At 41.8% G+C, this 17286-nt stretch overlaps 2 protein-coding genes across 2 annotated transcripts; one reads left to right on the top strand and one right to left on the bottom strand.

Annotated features, from left to right (window-relative positions):
* Positions 1-472: 472 nt before the first annotated feature.
* On the bottom strand, positions 473-4188 carry srfbp1 (serum response factor binding protein 1). The gene is made up of 3 exons (XM_083925326.1): positions 4107-4188; positions 3076-3599; positions 473-2239 (listed from the first exon to the last, which is right to left on the bottom strand). Exons 2-3 carry the CDS (start codon positions 3592-3594, stop codon positions 983-985), a joined length of 1776 nt encoding a protein of 591 aa, XP_083781452.1. The 5' UTR covers positions 3595-3599; positions 4107-4188; the 3' UTR covers positions 473-982.
* Positions 4189-4345: 157 nt separating this feature from the next.
* maco1a (macoilin 1a) lies at positions 4346-16349 on the top strand. Its single transcript, XM_083925131.1, has 11 exons — positions 4346-4483; positions 5412-5553; positions 5830-5956; positions 6394-6517; positions 6659-6837; positions 7572-8115; positions 8253-8411; positions 10104-10286; positions 10440-10560; positions 10820-10994; positions 13786-16349. Exons 1-11 carry the CDS (start codon positions 4404-4406, stop codon positions 13986-13988), a joined length of 2037 nt encoding a protein of 678 aa, XP_083781257.1. The 5' UTR covers positions 4346-4403; the 3' UTR covers positions 13989-16349.
* The last annotated feature ends 937 nt before the right edge of the window (positions 16350-17286 follow it).

Below are 17286 nucleotides of genomic sequence, written 5' to 3'. Positions count from 1 at the left end.
CGGAACATCCCGCGTTAATATCGACAGAGACCTGCGACACCGAGGGAGCCCCCTTTTTCATTATGCTGCTCTTGTTAATTCTACCGCGTGTACGACGTATATCGGACCGCAAACATATCCAGTTATCTTATTAATAACGCAGATACATATCATGTTAAGACCCACGACACGAGAGGATTCACTATGAGCGCAACTCCGATTTCGCGGGACAGCTTCAAACGAGATTTGCATGTAAGCTCTCATTGGTCATTACGCTGCGTTCGCCACGCCGTGTGCGTCTGACGTAGCAGTAGCCGACCAACGGCTACAGAGCTCTACAACAACGTGGTTCATTTTTCTTCAGTCAAGTAAAACTCTTAGTTTTTATGAGTGAAGTAACACTTTTTTTCTGCATTTAATTAGGTTTTCTTGGAATAAAGATAAAGACATCAAAGTACGTATTAGTGAGGGACAAGTATCAAAAATAGGGGGAAATATTTGGTTAAAGACCTTGCTGCAAAAGGTAATCATGTGCAACCTGTTATCATACATCAATTTCAGAGATGGTGTTCAGGTGTACTTTATAACAATTGAGCCCTAATAACCATTTGGGTACTGGTCAATAGATTAAAAAACATTACTTCCCACCTGTACATTTCTAACAGAATTCTGAAATTACTTGTTTCTCAAACTGTTAAACTTATTAAAAATTACATATTCCAGGTGGTGCATTTCACAGCATAGAATTAATTTGTATTTGAGTAAAAATATTTGTTTTAAACAAACAAAAATTACAGCTTTGTTGTCTTTTACCAGCCATAAGGATACAAAATAAGTTCACACCACAACTGAACTATACTGAGATCACCACTGACTGATATTGAGCATCCGATAGAATAAGATGAATTAGTGACTAGTATGCCAGATAACCCACATATAGCATATAAGATACTAAACCAAAGAGGTATGTATGCAGCCTTAATAAACAAATATAAAAACAGTTTCAGTCATCATCGTCGAACTTGATCTTCTTCCCCTGGAAGGCCTGGATTTGTCCTTGCTGTTCCTTCCTTTTCTTACTAGCCTCCCAGGATGGATGCAGTGCTTGCTGTGGTGCCTGCTGGGAAAAGACACCTCCACCCCTGCGATCATTTTGCCTCATACCGTCACCTCTGCCGCGCCCCCTCCCTCTGCCGACAGATGGGCGGCCCATCCCTGATGACTCGGGGGAGGGATTGCTGTACCTGGACCCCGAATTTCTTTCTGCTCCTGTATCTTGATTTTGGAACTTGGAGTGTTTACTGAAATCTCTATTCAAACCACCACCACCACCTCGTTGGCCCCTAAATCTATCCCCACCTCTCCCTCTGCCTGCACCTCTGCCTCCACCAGGCTTAGAGAGGGAAGAACAAAAAACAGACTGAAGCGACCCTTTAGACTTCAACCGGGACTCGAGCTCATCGAGTTCACTCTGGAGCCGGTCTGAACTTTTCACTTCGCGCCCCTTATCACCCTTCTTCTCTTCTACGCCTTTCTGCTTCTTCTTCTTCTTGTGTTTGCTTACTTTCCCGACAAAGAAGCCGTTGTCGTCGTCGCTCTCCTCAGATTGGGAGGACTGCTTGTGGAAACGTTCTTCTGTGCTGTCATCAAAGTACTCTTTCTCTTCATCATCCGATGACTCTAAATCACTCTCAACCTCACCTGTCTTCTTCTGAAGCACTACGGGTGCAGACTTGAGATCGAGTTTCTTTTCTGCACCTTTACTTTGACATGGAGTTTTCACAGTGTGCTTTACTTCACTGCTTTTTATCAATTCTGGTCTTACATTCTTAGACGCTGGCACTACTTTCCTTTGACTATCAACAGTGTCAGGTGAAGGTGTTGCATTTACCGTTTCTTTTTCAGGTTTAGCGACAGTTGCGTCTTCAGTGTCTTTAAGGATACCACCTCCTTCCTCGTTGTCCATGATGACCTTTTGCTCCATTGTAATGTCCTTTTCTTTCTCACTCTCTCCCTTTTTGTCTGGTAACCCTGAAGTCACCTTCCCAGCATTTGTTTGCACTTTTCCCTTCCCTCCCTGCCTTCCGCCCTTCATCCGCTCCTCCTTAAAGGCTTTCACAGCAGCTTTGATGCTCTCAATCTTCTTGTTGAATTGAGGGTGGGTGGCGATGCGCGCTACGGCCCGGTCGGAAATAGTCGACTTGGGGTTTTTACACACATGTTCAAAGTTGAGAGTCTTCTGCAGGGCTGTCTTGGTCACCTGGCAACGGATAAAACAGTTAATCCAATTAGACGTTTCTCCGAGTTTCTCAACATTTTTCACTCAATTGAACTTGCATCTTGAGGAATGAATCAACCTGCTCTCATTCCCAACTCATCACACACAGACCACTTGGCATCACTTTTTAAACACACTGCATCAAACTATGATGTGCCACTACAGTCGCAGTTTTATACACGTAGTTAACACCATAAATTCCAATAATACTACTTGTATAGGTTTAGGCAACAAAACAATTTCATCTTTAGGAAAACATTTGGTTAAAATTAGTTTTACTGTTTGTTACATAAGTTAATTTATCAACAAAACACGGTTTAACACGGGACATGAGCAGCAGTTTTCTGGGTGAAATCATGGGCTTATTTGACCCATGCTTCCATCCATCCATCCATCCATCCATCCATCCATCCTGACCTGCTCCCTACACAGACATTGTCGCTCTTTCTACTACATCACCTGAAAATCTGAGCACTTCCTCTTTGTGTCTAACATTACTGCGGATGGGTTTACACTGGGGATGGGGTAAAGACTTAGACCTTTGGGATGCCTCCCTCAAGGAAATTGAATTTCCAGCAGCTTACAAAAAACTTGTTTAGAAAAAAAGGAGGTATAAAAAAATACAGTGTAAGCTAAACAATAAATTCTTAACTAAATAAAATAGATAAAGTAAAACAATAAACAGTGAACGATAACCTCTTGGTTAGATATAGGAGGTAAACAATAGACAGTAAACAAACAGTGTATTGTGATTCTCTCTAGAAAGATTATGTCTTCATGCAGAGGAGTCAATAAATGTACAGGAGTTATAAACTTACCAAGTCTGGTGAGAGGACCTTCATGGCCTGGATCTCATCCTGCAGTCTGGCAGCTCTCCTCTGATTCCTTTCAAGTTCCATCTCTTTCCCCTTCTTCTTCTTCAGGGCAGCAATCTGTCGTGTCACCTTCCTGAAAATCAAAGCCCTCACCCTCTTCACCTCCTTCCTCATCTTCACCACCTCATTGTTGAGGTTCAGGCTATCATCCTGCTTTTTCTTTTTAGGTTCAGCAGGCAAAGGAATGCTTTTCTCAATTTTATCTGCGGCCTGTGGGACTGTTTGTTCTTGTTTTTCATCTCCACCTTCCTGTTTTTCATCATCTTCTTCCTCCTTTACAGAGCCATCTTCTCCATCTACTATGCTTTCTTCCTCCTCCTGTTTTTCCTCAGCCAATGGCACCATTACCTCGGCATTGTCTCCATCGTCGTCTTCCTCCTTTGCAGAACCATCTTCTCCTCCTTCATCTACCATGATCTCTTCGTCCTCAGCCAATGGCACCATTTCCTCGGCCTTATCCATATTATCTGTTGAAACATAAGCCCATCTTAGATCTTAGGCAACACAACAACCACAACATTATTTAAAGCAATAGTGAAATAGCATATAATAGTAAAAACAACAACAGCATATTATGAGAAAAAGGTTAATGCTACTGTTCAGGAGAGTTCATGTAAAACTAGCGATATTTCACATTCATTGATTTACATCAATGCAGATATGGGTCCTGCTATATCAAAAAGTCCCCCCTAAATACATTGGTTTTACACCACGGACAGCTTTATATGATATGTTATTTTAAGATAGGATGTCGCAGCTGAATAAACTTGAGACGAAAAAAAATATTTGCTGAGGGAGCAAAAAAGTAGGTTAAATGCCTGACCAAACAAACGTGGTTGCGCCAGCATGGATAACTTTGACTACGTAACGTCATGTTTATATAGGCTTATAATGCATAGCAGCGGCGTTGAAATAACAAACTGCGGCGCATTAACTAAAGTAATATCACTCCAACTGGTTATTGTAACTCTTACCGTTCAGAAGTGAATATTACGCACTTAAAACCGAGAAACGTCTCGACTCGTCGGGGGCAGCCATGTTTTCAACGCCTCCGACGATGACGGCATGACGTCAGACGTCAGCATGGGGACGCAGCGTGTCGTGAAAGGGGGAGGGCCTTCAGCGGACTGTTTTTATTTATTTCTTTGTTTCATGTGAATAAAACAACAACAATGGTCGATAATTGAAGAAGTGTGAACATAAGGATGAGCGAATGACATTTCCAGTCACAGTTACCAGGCCGATATCACAAGTGAATCAACAGGGGGAGGATGAAGCGGCGCAATGCGGACTGCAGCAAACTCCGACGGCCGTTAAAACGGAACCGAATCACCGAGGGTATATATAGCAGGTACAGAAAAGGGGCTGGAGGGACGTTATTGTATAACAATGGCGCCTCTCTGCATATGTCAAGACGGGTCTGCCAGGCTATGCCACATTCATATTTAAGCACGCTTCGGTTGTAGCTACACAGCGAGCTAACGTTAAATGAATATGCCCGCATATTGTCAAAACGATAGGCCTAACGTTACTTGTGTGGGTTTTTTTTCGTACATTATCTGTCCGTCGCTTTTGTCAATTTCAAATACGGGCTCAGAGTAAATGGAAGGTGGCGATGAGGCTCTGTTGAACTGAAGTATGATTTGTAACACAGTCGGCTCAATGGAAATCTCTTCAGCTAAAAACAAAACAACCGATAGCGTGAACTTGTGAGAATAATCGAGCTCGAGTTTGAGATGACGGCAGCAATGTCAGCGGCGATCGTTGTGAAGTCCGGGGAGACGCCGACGGCGGAACTCTCACCTGTACTTTCTTTGTCTGCCGACGTAATCGGGTCTAACTGGAACATGTGAAGCGCACGTATTATTTAATGGGATATAATGTCAAAATAGCATGCGCCTTTTCCTATAGATTGATGCACGGTAAGCCAGAAAAAGAAACCTGCTGTGCTTTCAGCAACATGTCCAGACACTGTATGTTCATTCTCTCTCTCTTCTCTGTCCACCCATCGCTGACCCCCATTATCATCTATTTTCATTTGGATAATAGAAACACATGATTATAGGCTTGTCTTGAATATGTATTCATGCTCAATGTTGCACTGTTAAATGATCATCTGCCTTAAAAATGCATCACACTGGAGATGTTCTTAAAGACACAATGGTGTGTTTAAACCTGATGCTTGTTATGATGGTATGTAATTCCCCCTTTGTCTCTTTCTTGTGTCTTTCTTTTGACATTTTCTCCATTTTTTTTGCCCCTATCCTGTCATCTGCCAGTACGTTCCTGTACCTGAAGTTCCTGGTGGTGTGGGTGTTAGTTCTGCTCGCCGACTTTGTGCTGGAGTTCAGATTTGAGTACCTGTGGCCCTTCTGGCTTTTCATCCGGAGCGTCTACGACTCCTTCAGATATCAGGGACTGGTAAGAGATTGTTTACATGACCCTGACCCTCCCTTTCCATCTGAAATGAACTTGCAGGTTGTTACCTAAGATAGAGGTGATATGGAGCTCATTTGGATAGATAAACAACCCAGATTTTATGCTATGGAAGTAACCTGTGGTGGTGAACCAGTAAGACAAGCTTTTTTGAGTGTGTTTTACAGTTCACATGTTATTGTGTAAATTTGTATATAAACTACTGTATTCATGCACAGTTGTTATGGCATATTTAATTGTCTCTCTTTCTCCTCTACCTAGGCGTTCTCTGTTTTCTTCGTATGTGTGGCGTTTACGTCAGACATCATTTGCCTCCTCTTCATCCCCGTCCAGTGGCTGTTTTTCGCTGCCAGCACCTATGTATGGGTCCAATATGTCTGGCACACAGGTTAGTCCAAGTTTTCTGTGGACTCTGTATTTCTCTGCCTGCCAAACAGCCACTTTCACCTTAAAGACTCACAAGAAAGTGATAGCTGCCAAATTACTTTGTTGCTAGTCTTAAAGCTCCTGGACACCTACGCAGGTGTTTTCAGTTATTCTGGCTACACCTCTGCTTGGGTTGAAGGTGGGCGGGGCCTGATGAGAACGTGATGGGGATTTATGAGGTCATAAATGTCCGTCTACCACTAAGACTGATAAAGGTGTACTTTGTCCCGCCTTAACAGGTGAAACAAAGCTAACATGAGACTCTGGAAGGTGTCAATCAATCACAGTAGACCCACCCACACAGTCCTGAGAAGAGGTCTAATCAACCAGCTGAAAACACCTGTGTTGGTGTTCAGGGGCTGATTTTCTGTTCTCTTCTTGTCTCTTACTTTCACGCAGAAAGAGGAGTCTGTCTACCCACTGTATCGCTGTGGATCCTGTTTGTTTACATTGAAGCTGCAATACGGTTCAAAGATCTGAAGAACTTTCACGTAGACCTGTGTCGACCATTTGCAGCTCACTGGTAAACGTCATAGAAGAGTCTTGTCAATGGTTGAAAAAAACTCATGATAAAATAGCAGATGCTTCAATATTTATTGCCTAAAACTGTAAGGATACACCCTATATTTAAAGTTAACTTTGTGTTCAACTCTGCACCTCCTAGTATCGGCTATCCAGTGGTGACTCTGGGCTTTGGCTTTAAGAGCTACGTTAGCTACAAGATGCGACTGAGAAAACAAAAGGAAGTGCAGAAGGAGAACGAATTCTACATGCAGCTTCTACTGCAAGCCTTACCGCCAGAGCAACAGATGCTGCAGAGACAGGAGAGGGAGGCAGAGGAGGGTGAGACACGCACACACATGAAACGCAAAACTTACTGCAACACGGTCTGTAGAAATGCTTAATAGAAATCATGCAGTCAGTAGTACACTTAGAGGTTAGCTATCTACTATCACATAATACTGTGGTTTGTCTGCTTTGCTTGAAAATAACAAGTAAAATAACATAGATCTAAACCTAGGCTACTTCCAGCCTAATACATTTTCATTTTAAAACAGCGTTTTGAAACAAAAACGAAGAGTTTTAGCTTAGTTGAAAATAGGGGAAATACTATGGAGGAAGAACAACAAGGGCAAAAAGTAAGAAAAGATATTACTTTGCTTGGACCGAAGTATAAGGGGGCAACGGTGGAGGAAAACACAGATCCAGAGTCATTGGAAAGCAAATACAGCGAAGTATCAGGCGCATTATAGGATAATTATAGGATAATCACAAAAGGTATGTAAATTTAACTAGGTCTGGGCTAACTGATAAGTAATGGATAAGAAGCTCCAATCAGGAAGTGAATATGGTTCATTTGATTGCACAAAACAGGTTAGCCCCAATAGTTTTTCTGTCTATTTTGTAGTCTATAGAAAGCAGGAAAGGATTTCTGCAAAAGCTTACTGGTGTGAAACTTTTGTCAGTCACAAAGGCCATCATTCAATCTGTTTGCTCCCAGTTTACTTAGGAATTTGGTTAATTCTATCCAGTATCTTTCGTCTTTTCTAACACTGCCTGCATGTGCTCTCCTTTAGCTGCTTTAGCTAAAGGGATCTCTGATGTAGAACCTGCAGTTATATCCCAAAACGGAGCACCTCCTGGAAAGAAAAACACCTCTGTCCCGCTACCAGAACTGGAGTACCGGGAAAAAGGGAAGGACACTACTGCAAAAGATCGTGAGGGCAAAAAACAAAACACAATTGGAATCAATAACAACAGTATTATACACCCACTGGACTCCAAACTACAGGAGACAGAGTATATAGAGAACTACGTTGGGGCAAAGAGACTGAATAACGACCTGGCGGGAGAAAACACACACGCCGATACCAACTCACACTCTACTTCTAAAGAAGAAATGGGGGGAACGGGGAAGAACTACAAAAATGCCAGTGGAGGTGGGGGGAACATTTCCAACTCGTCTCCACGGAATCACAGTTCTTCAAATGGCAGCGGGCCTCCAGGTTCATCCACCAACAAGAACGAAAAGAAGCAGAAGGGGGCAGGAAAGGCGCAAAAGGATCCGGTGGAGAACTGCATCCCCAACAACCAGCTGGGCAAGCCGGACGCTCTCATACGGTGAGATGCACTCTGTCGTACTGTTTCAAATACCCACTCCTTGTCTGACTGTGCATGTTCTGCTCAAAGTTGTGAATGTCATCCAACATTTTCTTGCCTTTTGATGATCTCTTGGCCCCCTTTTCTTTTTCTGGCAGGCTGGAGCAGGATGTGAAGCGACTGAAGGCAGATCTTCAGGCCAACAGGCAGTTGGAGTCAGAGCTGCGGAGTCAGCTTTCCTCTCTGAGCAGCCAGGACCGCAGCCTACGCTCTGAACTGGGCCAGCTCCGCCAGGACAACGAGCTGCTACAGAACAAGTGGGTACACGTGCAGTACACTATGCTGTACTCACCTTAACTCTGACAACAATCCTACTTCAGTTGTTATGCAATGAATATCATTTCTTGACAGTATGTTGAGGTAGGCAGCTGGTTAGTAAAGGGCTGTGTGGTGGTTTCTGTGGGGTTTCAGTCACACACCGGGAGTACTGGGTTTTGGAGATCCGATCTGCCAAAGACACTTCACAAAATCCCTTCAAATACAGTGAAGTAGAATAGATGGAGCATTTGATGCTACTTTCCCTGTATTTCCATTCCCTCTTCGTTTTGCCTTGAAAGCATGGATAGTTTAGCCAAGATAGCATAACTATAAATGTCTTTGAGGAAAGAACTGTGCTAAACAAATGTTTAATACAGCATCTCCAAACTCGACTGACTATACCAAATCGCCTGACAAATCAGCTGTCCCTAGCTGAGCACTACTCACTGGATGACTGACAGCAGCGTTTTCATCTCAGCTATGATCAAAGTACGCTATTTCCTCCTGAGAAGCTTTATTACAGACTTACAAAAGCCACTGAAACAATCATAATGTGTCAATTCGACCTGAGATATTAAAGGGATAGTTCGATTTTTTGTGTGTGTGGTTGTATGAGGTACTTATCCATAGTTAGTGTATTATCTACAGTAGATGACGGCTGGCACACCTCCAGTTTGGAGAAACGTGCGAGAGTGCAGGCATGTAAGCTTAACAATGCACTGCCGTGGATGGGAGCAACAGCTAAACTGCTAAAGTATTTAGTCACCAAAAAAAGGCCAAACTAATCAGTCTATGCTCTCTTCAGAGCCACCAGACTCCTTTGACAAAAACAGTAATTTTACCTCACAGAACACAGCAGTGTTCACAACCAATCGAGGCAGCAGTAGAGCAGCAAGTCCTGTGTTCTGTGAGGTTAAGTTACTGTTTTTGTCAAGAGTCTGGTGGCTTTGACAAGACCATAAAACAGCTTCTGATCCACCTGTTTAAACGTACACAGGGCTGTGTGACGGCAAGGTAAAGCAGTAAAAAATTCTAAATATAATGTACATTTAAACTAATTTTGATTTTGTTAGGTGTCTAAAATGTGTTTAGCTGCTGCCCCTGTCCACAGCATGACATTACTTAGCTTCCCTGGCTGTCCTCCTGCCTGCAAACCACCATCTATTGTAGGTAATACACGGCTTATGGATCAGTAATTCATACAGCCCCACTTAAAAAAAATACAAACTACCCCTTTAACCTTATGACAGTGCTTGTATTTATGTAACACTTTTGACCTACAACAGACTGAACTAACTACTGAACTGAAGACAACACACACATTACTATGTTTGAAGCATAGGGGGTTTGAAAATGTATTAAGTCTATGACCTTTATCTCTATCAGTGACAGGCATTGGTACATACGCATTACTTTGCTCTTTTGCTCTGTTAGTGTCATGGTAGTTGTGTGTTATCAGTGCACAAACCTGAAGTTTAAACCATTTAAATCGAGTGTGAGTTATAACTGCAGCTAAAGAGGCAGACTGACCGCAGGAAAGGTACTGCATTGTAAAGCAAAGAGAGAGTTTTAAGATGAGGTCACATGGTTTGTTGTCACATCAACTAATACACTACGATACGACAACAACCAGAAGGAAGACAGGATCTTGTGATCCAGCCAGGCTGACGATATTCTTCTCCACACTTTAGGCTCCACAGTGCCGTCCAGGCCAAGCAGAAGGATAAGCAAACCATCTCCCAACTGGAGAAGAGGCTAAAGGCTGAGCAGGAGGCTCGTGCCCTGGCTGAGAAACAGCTGGCTGAGGAGAGGAAGAGGAAGAAGATGGAGGAGGCCACTGCTGCCAGAGCCGTAGCACTGGCAGCTGCCACCAGGTACAGATAAGTGTATAATCTAGCCAAGCTTTTTGTCATCAAAATTAACTTTACTAAGTGAACACATTGAATGAGTAAATATTAAATCCGGAAGTGAAAGATCGGTGCCTTTTCCACTATGAAAACTGCTGTTTTTCCTCTTCTGCCCAACAGAGTGGAGTCAACTGACTCTCTTCGTGGTCGCATCAGAGAGCTGGAAACGGAGTGTAAGAAGCTCAGTATGGACATGAAACTTAAGGAGGAGCAGATTAGGGATCTGGAGGGCAAGTGTCAGGTGAGAAGGAATAGCACAACTCTGTTATCACATTCTGATAAGATAACGCTTGGGGTTAATAAATGTGTGCTCCCTAGGTCATTAAATCGGTTGTAAAATACCTACAATTCAATGAATTTAACTGAGTAAGCTCTTATCAACAAGCTGCTGCTGTACTTGTAATTGATACAATTAAATAAATAGACCTTGTGTCAATAACACAGTTATTATAATGTTTGCTTACAGTAAAAATGTTTCTTTCTTCTCCTGTCATGTACAGGAGCTGCGGAAGTATAAAGAGAATGAGAAAGACACAGAGGTGTTGATGTCAGCGCTGTCAGCCATGCAGGAGAAGACCCAGCACCTGGAGAACAGCCTGAGTGCTGAGACCAGGATCAAACTGGACCTCTTCTCTGCACTGGGGGATGCCAAGAGGCAGCTGGAGATAGCACAAGGTAGGGAAAAAGTGATGTACTGATTATTATTGGTCACTCCTAAATATCATTGTTTTGTAATGGTTAAAATTCCAGATGCTCCAGTGCCTGTCAATTGTGCAAAGTGCATGAATGACTTGTCAAAAATCACTCAACTGTCAACTGCGAGTGGGGATAATACAGGACGAGTCAAAAAGAAACATTTATGTAGGAGTATTTGGGGCTAGTTCCGATGATAAAGGTGAACCAACCAACACGGGCAAAGCTGTGTGCACTATCTACCTCAAGAAAGTGGGTGCTAAAGAGGGCAACACTTGAAACCTCCACCACCACCCGCTCTTCACCTCCGTTCATCCCATTAATGTGTCGGTATCTGGCGTGTCATAAATACCGTCGTATACCCAAGTGAAATGTCAGGAAGGTATGAAGAAATAAATACTGACCAAGCCTACTGTCAACTACTCCATTACATTCAAGTTGAACGCCTCCGTCCTTGTATGGTGATGACACGGCAGTGAAAAACATTTTGCTGTTAATAAGCTTATGTGCCAGCATTAACATCACGTTATCAAAGATTAAAACATGACGCTAACCATCTGTGACCTAATGTGTCAACATAATTATTTCTCCTTTTGGAAATGGAATCAATAAACCTTAGCCATTACCACTCCACCACAAAGCCCTAACCATAACAGCGCTGTGGGGGTTGGATCAAGTGGCGCTATATAGTGCTTTTATCCACCATATTTGAATGTTTACATCAGCCATCACATGTCTTTGCTTTCTTCATTTGAAATGAAAAAGAAAATGTGTTTAAATATATATATATATATATATATATATATATATATATATTTAAAATATTATATTTTTTATATATATTATAGTATGCTATATATACAGATAGAAATGTTGGAAATAAAGAAATCACACAAGTTGAACAGTGCAACAATCTAAGTCAATATTAATGTTAGTTGTTTTACATTTTTCAGTAAAAAAACCAAGCTATCAATGAGATCTTCTTAAGAAACTATCCAAAACCCTATTTCGGACGGGATACTTTTATTGTCGGGAAGTGGGGTGAGGTCATTTTTACCAGAAGTTTAGTCCTGTCCGAATGTGCCATGTCAGTAATTATTCCGGCGAATTTCAGTAACAATGACGGCAAATTTCGTCCCCTGTAAAACGGGCTGGAAAAAATACCTCAGGTAAAACTAGTTTCATCCAAATACGACCCTAAACATATGTTGATAGACCGCCATATCCTGTCAATATGTAGTTCCCACATATTTTTGAGAATGAAGAAGCACTGTCACTTTTTTAGATTATCGATTCTGTCCTTTTTAGTTTCCTGTTTAGTAAGTTTTGTGATATCAGGAAGCTACGTAGCACGCACATGGCGACAAGGAGGTGGACAATCGAGTAATCTCTCTCACCACTGGTATAATACAGGGATTTCTTAATCCTGTGCAAAATGGCCATTTAGATTACATACGTCCTGTGGTAAAATTGTTTTACCCCACGTCCCTACATTAAACTAATCTCGTCCAAATAGGGCTTAACTCGTGAGTGAACCCATACACATGTATAACCCTATTCAGGCGGGATTAGTTTAATGTGGGGACGTAGGGTAAGGTCATTTCGTAATGTAATGTACAGTAAATATTCTGGTGAATGTCAGTAAAAATGAAGGTGACTTTCACCTTCTGTAAAACAGTCCAGAACAAATACCTCAGGTAAAACTACTCCTGTACGAAAACGACCCTCTGTAAAATGTATGTAGATATTCTGTCATATCCTGTAAATACGTAGTTTGCACATTTCTCTTAAGCATGGAGGCGCTTGAAGAAGTCTTAACACTTTTTTTTTATAATCAATTCTGTCCTTTAGTTTCGTGTTTACTTAGTTTTGTGATATCAGGAAGCAACATAGCACACACATGGCGACAGGGAGATAAGTCGGCAGTGCGTCAATCAAGTAACGCTTCGACACAGGGATTTCTTAATCGAATTGGCCATTTATATTACAGACATCCTGAGGTAAAACTGTTTTATCCCACATCCCCACGTCAAACTAATCCTGTCCAAATAGGGTCTATGCCAGGGGTGTCAAAGTGATCCAGTAAAGGGCCGTGGGGCTGCAGGTTTTCATTCCAACCAAACAAGAACACACCTGACACGACTTACTCAATCACCTGAACTGTCTTCACACAGTTGATTTGTTGGACCAGGTGTGTTTTTGATTAGTTGGAATGAAAACCTGCAGCCACACGGCCCTTTACTCGATCAGTTTGACACCCATGCTCTATGCCTACCTATACAGACCTATAAGATACATTAGAAAAACTGAAATAGTTTTTTGTCTTGATATGATGAAGTTGGACTTTTTTCTCAGGGTTTTAATTAACAGAAGCAAAACGAGCCTGTGGTTTATTAATTCACAATTCATTCTCAAGAAAAATGGCTATTACCACGATGAATATCGGTAATTTGTGGCATTCCACGATGGAGGATTTCATCTACATTGCCCACCCATATGCCAACATGTAGTAAGGACTCTCTTTACCCCCCTCCACCTATCCTAGCGCTGCCAGGGATTTAATTAGCTAGGGTACCTTCAGAGCATTTGCCCCCTTGCTCTCATCTTAACACCGTGATATGAAAGACATTAGCCGGGCCGTGTGCGTGTGTGCGTGTGTGCGTGTGCGCGTGTGCGTGTGTGTGCGTGTGTGTGTGTGTGTGAATAACAATAACGGAGTGAAAACATATAAAATAGTAAAATGAATTCTTCTTGTTTGCTTTGTCTCCCCCAGGCCAGATCCACCAGAGGGAGCAGGAGATCGCAGAGCTGAAGCAGAAGATAGCAGAGGTGATGGCAGTGATGCCCAGCCTGTCCTACTCATCAGATGGCAGCAACCTCAGCCCCGTCACCCCACACTATTCCTCCAAGTTCATGGACAACAGTCCCTCCTCCCTGGACCCCAACGCCTCAGTCTACCAGCCCCTCAAAAAGTGACTCTGATACCCACACTTTTGTCAGACAGGACTTTGTCTCTTTCTTTCTTTCGGTGAAGCTCTCAGCTCCGGTTTGGGTTTTCTTTAAGTTTACCAGCCCCTGACAGTTTTTGCACTCTAATGTACCACACACACACACACACACACACACACAACCCCTCCATACATATGTGTATTTGGCTCCTTTTCAGTTCTATTGTGAGAACTATTACTTTTGAGAGGGTTGTACACAATCTGACTTTTTTTGTTTGGATTTAGCCATTAGACAGCGTGATCTGTTTGAAGGAGGAGAAAGGAACAAACGTCTACTGAAGAGCCGTCATGCATCGCTTCATGTCAGTCTTCTTTTGCTGTCAGTATACACCTCCCACAGCCATTACTTGCTACTATAGTGAACTGACACAGACGTTTTATTTTTTAAAAAGTGCTGTCTTTCACGATGATTTATATTAAAGGGATGGTTCAGATTTTTTTGGAGAGGGGTGGTATGAGGTACTTATCCTTAGTGAGTGTATTACGTATCGTAGATGGCGGTCGGCGCACACCAGTTTGAAGTCAGAAGCAGGCAGGAGTACAGATATGGAAGCTAAGCAATGTGCTGCTACTCAATATTTTTTACGTATTAAATTCACACAGGATTATACAAAAATAGGCATTATTTATTTCTTGAATTACCAGAAAAAGGTATATATGCCTTCAGACAGCCCTTTCCAACGGGAAATGGAAGCCATTAAATCATCTATGCTCTCTCAGCCAGACTTCTCCGACAAAAACAGTCATTTTACCTTGCAGAACACAGGAGTGGCTGGTCTATCCCTGCCTCAATCGGAGTGTTTGTTTGTGTTATTTTGGGACTTTGGTGTTTTAAAAGGTAAGTTCAGACTCACCAAAGTCACACAATAACACAAACAAACTAACCGACGGAGGCAGCAGTCGACCCGCAACTCCCATGTCCTGGGAGGTAAAATTACTGTTTTTGTGAGCAGTCTGGTGGGTTTGAAGAGAGCAACTTTACTAAGTGAACAGCTGTCTGGCCAGATAAAGTGGTGGCTTAGCTTACGTGCCAGTACTGCCAAACGCCATCTACTGTGGGTAATACACAGACTCTGGGTATAAGTACCACATACAGCCCAACTTCAAAACAATCCAAATTATCCCTTTTAAGGCAGAAGTTTTCAGTTCAGTTTGAGTCTGAACCTCACCTGTAAAGTAAAGCCCGGTGAGAGATACATGAATGTAAAACTATTCATGTTTTGCTATCACAAGTTACTTATATCAATGATTGTTTGTTTTGTAATGTTTGAGTTCAGTTACGACAATGTACATTTCTTCTAAAGTAGTGATGTTGAACAGATAAACGTTTGCTGTGTTCTTCAGATATTCCAAAACAATTTATCCTCTTAATAATGGAATAGTGAAGCCTCCAGGATCATCAGTTAGTGGATGAAGAAGATGTTGTTGTATCCTAAAAAAAAGAAAAAAAGAAAAATGCTACTGCTAGATTCGACCTGGCACTGCCAAAATGTTAACATTCACCTGTTCGCTGCAGACACCTTTTCCTTTCCCTCCGGACCAAATTAGAACCCGTTAGGCCATATTTGTTCACTGGATTTAATGATGTCGAGGTAACTGGTCGTTACCATTATTTGCGGATTTTACAGTGCCTTGCAGTTTCTCAGTTTTTTTTAAGATGCAGAAACTACGTTTTTTGCAATCCTGGGAATCTAAAAACATCAAGCTTCGAAGCTCTGATTTGCCGGGTTTTCACACAAGATTTCTCACGTTCTGATCCTTTCGATTCAAAGTCTAAAACAAAAGTGTCACCTCAGACACATTCAACCCTTTTTTCCAACGAGTTGATCACAATATTACAGACTTAAAGGGAAAACGTAACACTGGACATGGTGCATGTCATTTCATAGTGACACAGTCTTGGTACGCCAAACACCAGCCAAACTGATTGTCTATTATCGTGCCCTAGAGGTGGCATTTAGTTGTTTACAACAATGTACATTCAATTACTGAGGAATGTTTTCTTTGTTTATTTCAGTTCTTAAGTGCCAAGTGTTGATGTTCAGTTTCCATCCACATTTTGATCGATGTAGCTAGCATAATGTTTGCAGAAGAGTGCTGTTATTTTTTTGTCATTAGAACATATTCGGATGATGTTGTGTTTACAAGGTTCTGGGCTGATCATGGCGAAGCAGCTGGTGGTCAGTTGGACTGATTGTATTATTCACACCTTTTATTTATTTGTTACAGACTTTTGAGTGGCACCTCCTTGATATTTCCCATCATATTCAGTTGATTTCCTATATTTTCTACCAGGAAGGATTCTGTGAATGTGTTGTGTTGGGAAAAGCCCCCCCCCCCTCCCCGAAACCGTTTGATCATGTTGTGCCGTCATGTTGCCTACCTGGGGAAAAAAAGTATTATTTGTGGATCCCTCTGGTGTTGTGAATCCAGTTCTCGAGTTGCTTTTTATAAGTTTGTGTCGAAGAAAGAGAAGGTTGAAAAAAAAGTGCTTTGTTTCATCTTTTTTCGTTGTTCCACCACGTTTGTTTTCTCTACTCAAGTGATGGTGGCTGTGTCACACTCTCTACTTTGGCCATCACTATTAAAGAAAGTATTGCTGGTGGCAATGTAAGCTGTTCAGTCTGTGTTTGTGTCATGGTCTGTGTGTCTAGGTTTCCTTTTTATGATGCTCAAAAGGCCAATTCTTTTTACCCATAATCATCAAAGAGATGAGGACAGTGGTCCGTGATATTAGGAGGTCAAATAAAAAACTTAATGTCACAGACAAATTAAAAGAACCTTGTGGCAGCACAAATTGACATCTATTTGCAAACAAAACTTTGCATCATGTCGACGACAACTTGTACATCTTTCAAGCATTTGATTTATGTATTAAAATCTTGTTATTCTACCATTTAAAAACAAAAAAAAGGTTGCTCTGTGTTTTGACGATGCCTTCAGGTGCTCCTTGTAAACAGCAAACTCGTTGTAGGAAAATACACAGAAAAGTTGCATTCATTTGCTTTAGGTTTGTTTGCTTTGCTTTAAAAAAAAATAGAAATCCGGAGGCCACAGAAAGAAAATAGAAACGTAAACCAAATCAAAATCAGAATTTCTTAGAATCAGTAAGTGATAAAACTTCTGTAACTGCCGCTGTATGAATGTCACATCTCAACAAATATGGCGCATGTTTAATGAAAAAACTGCAGTCTGAAATGTCAACTAAGTAGATATGAATCGCAGAAACGTTTGCTCAGCCTCACCTGCTCATATAGGTATGAAGA

Source organism: Echiichthys vipera (genome assembly GCF_963691815.1).
Source record: "Echiichthys vipera genome assembly, chromosome: 13".
In the NCBI taxonomy this organism is placed as follows: Eukaryota; Metazoa; Chordata; class Actinopteri; order Perciformes; family Trachinidae; genus Echiichthys; species Echiichthys vipera.
The sequence above is the reverse complement of the archived record's forward strand: the minus strand, read 5'-3'. Positions and strand labels throughout refer to the sequence as shown.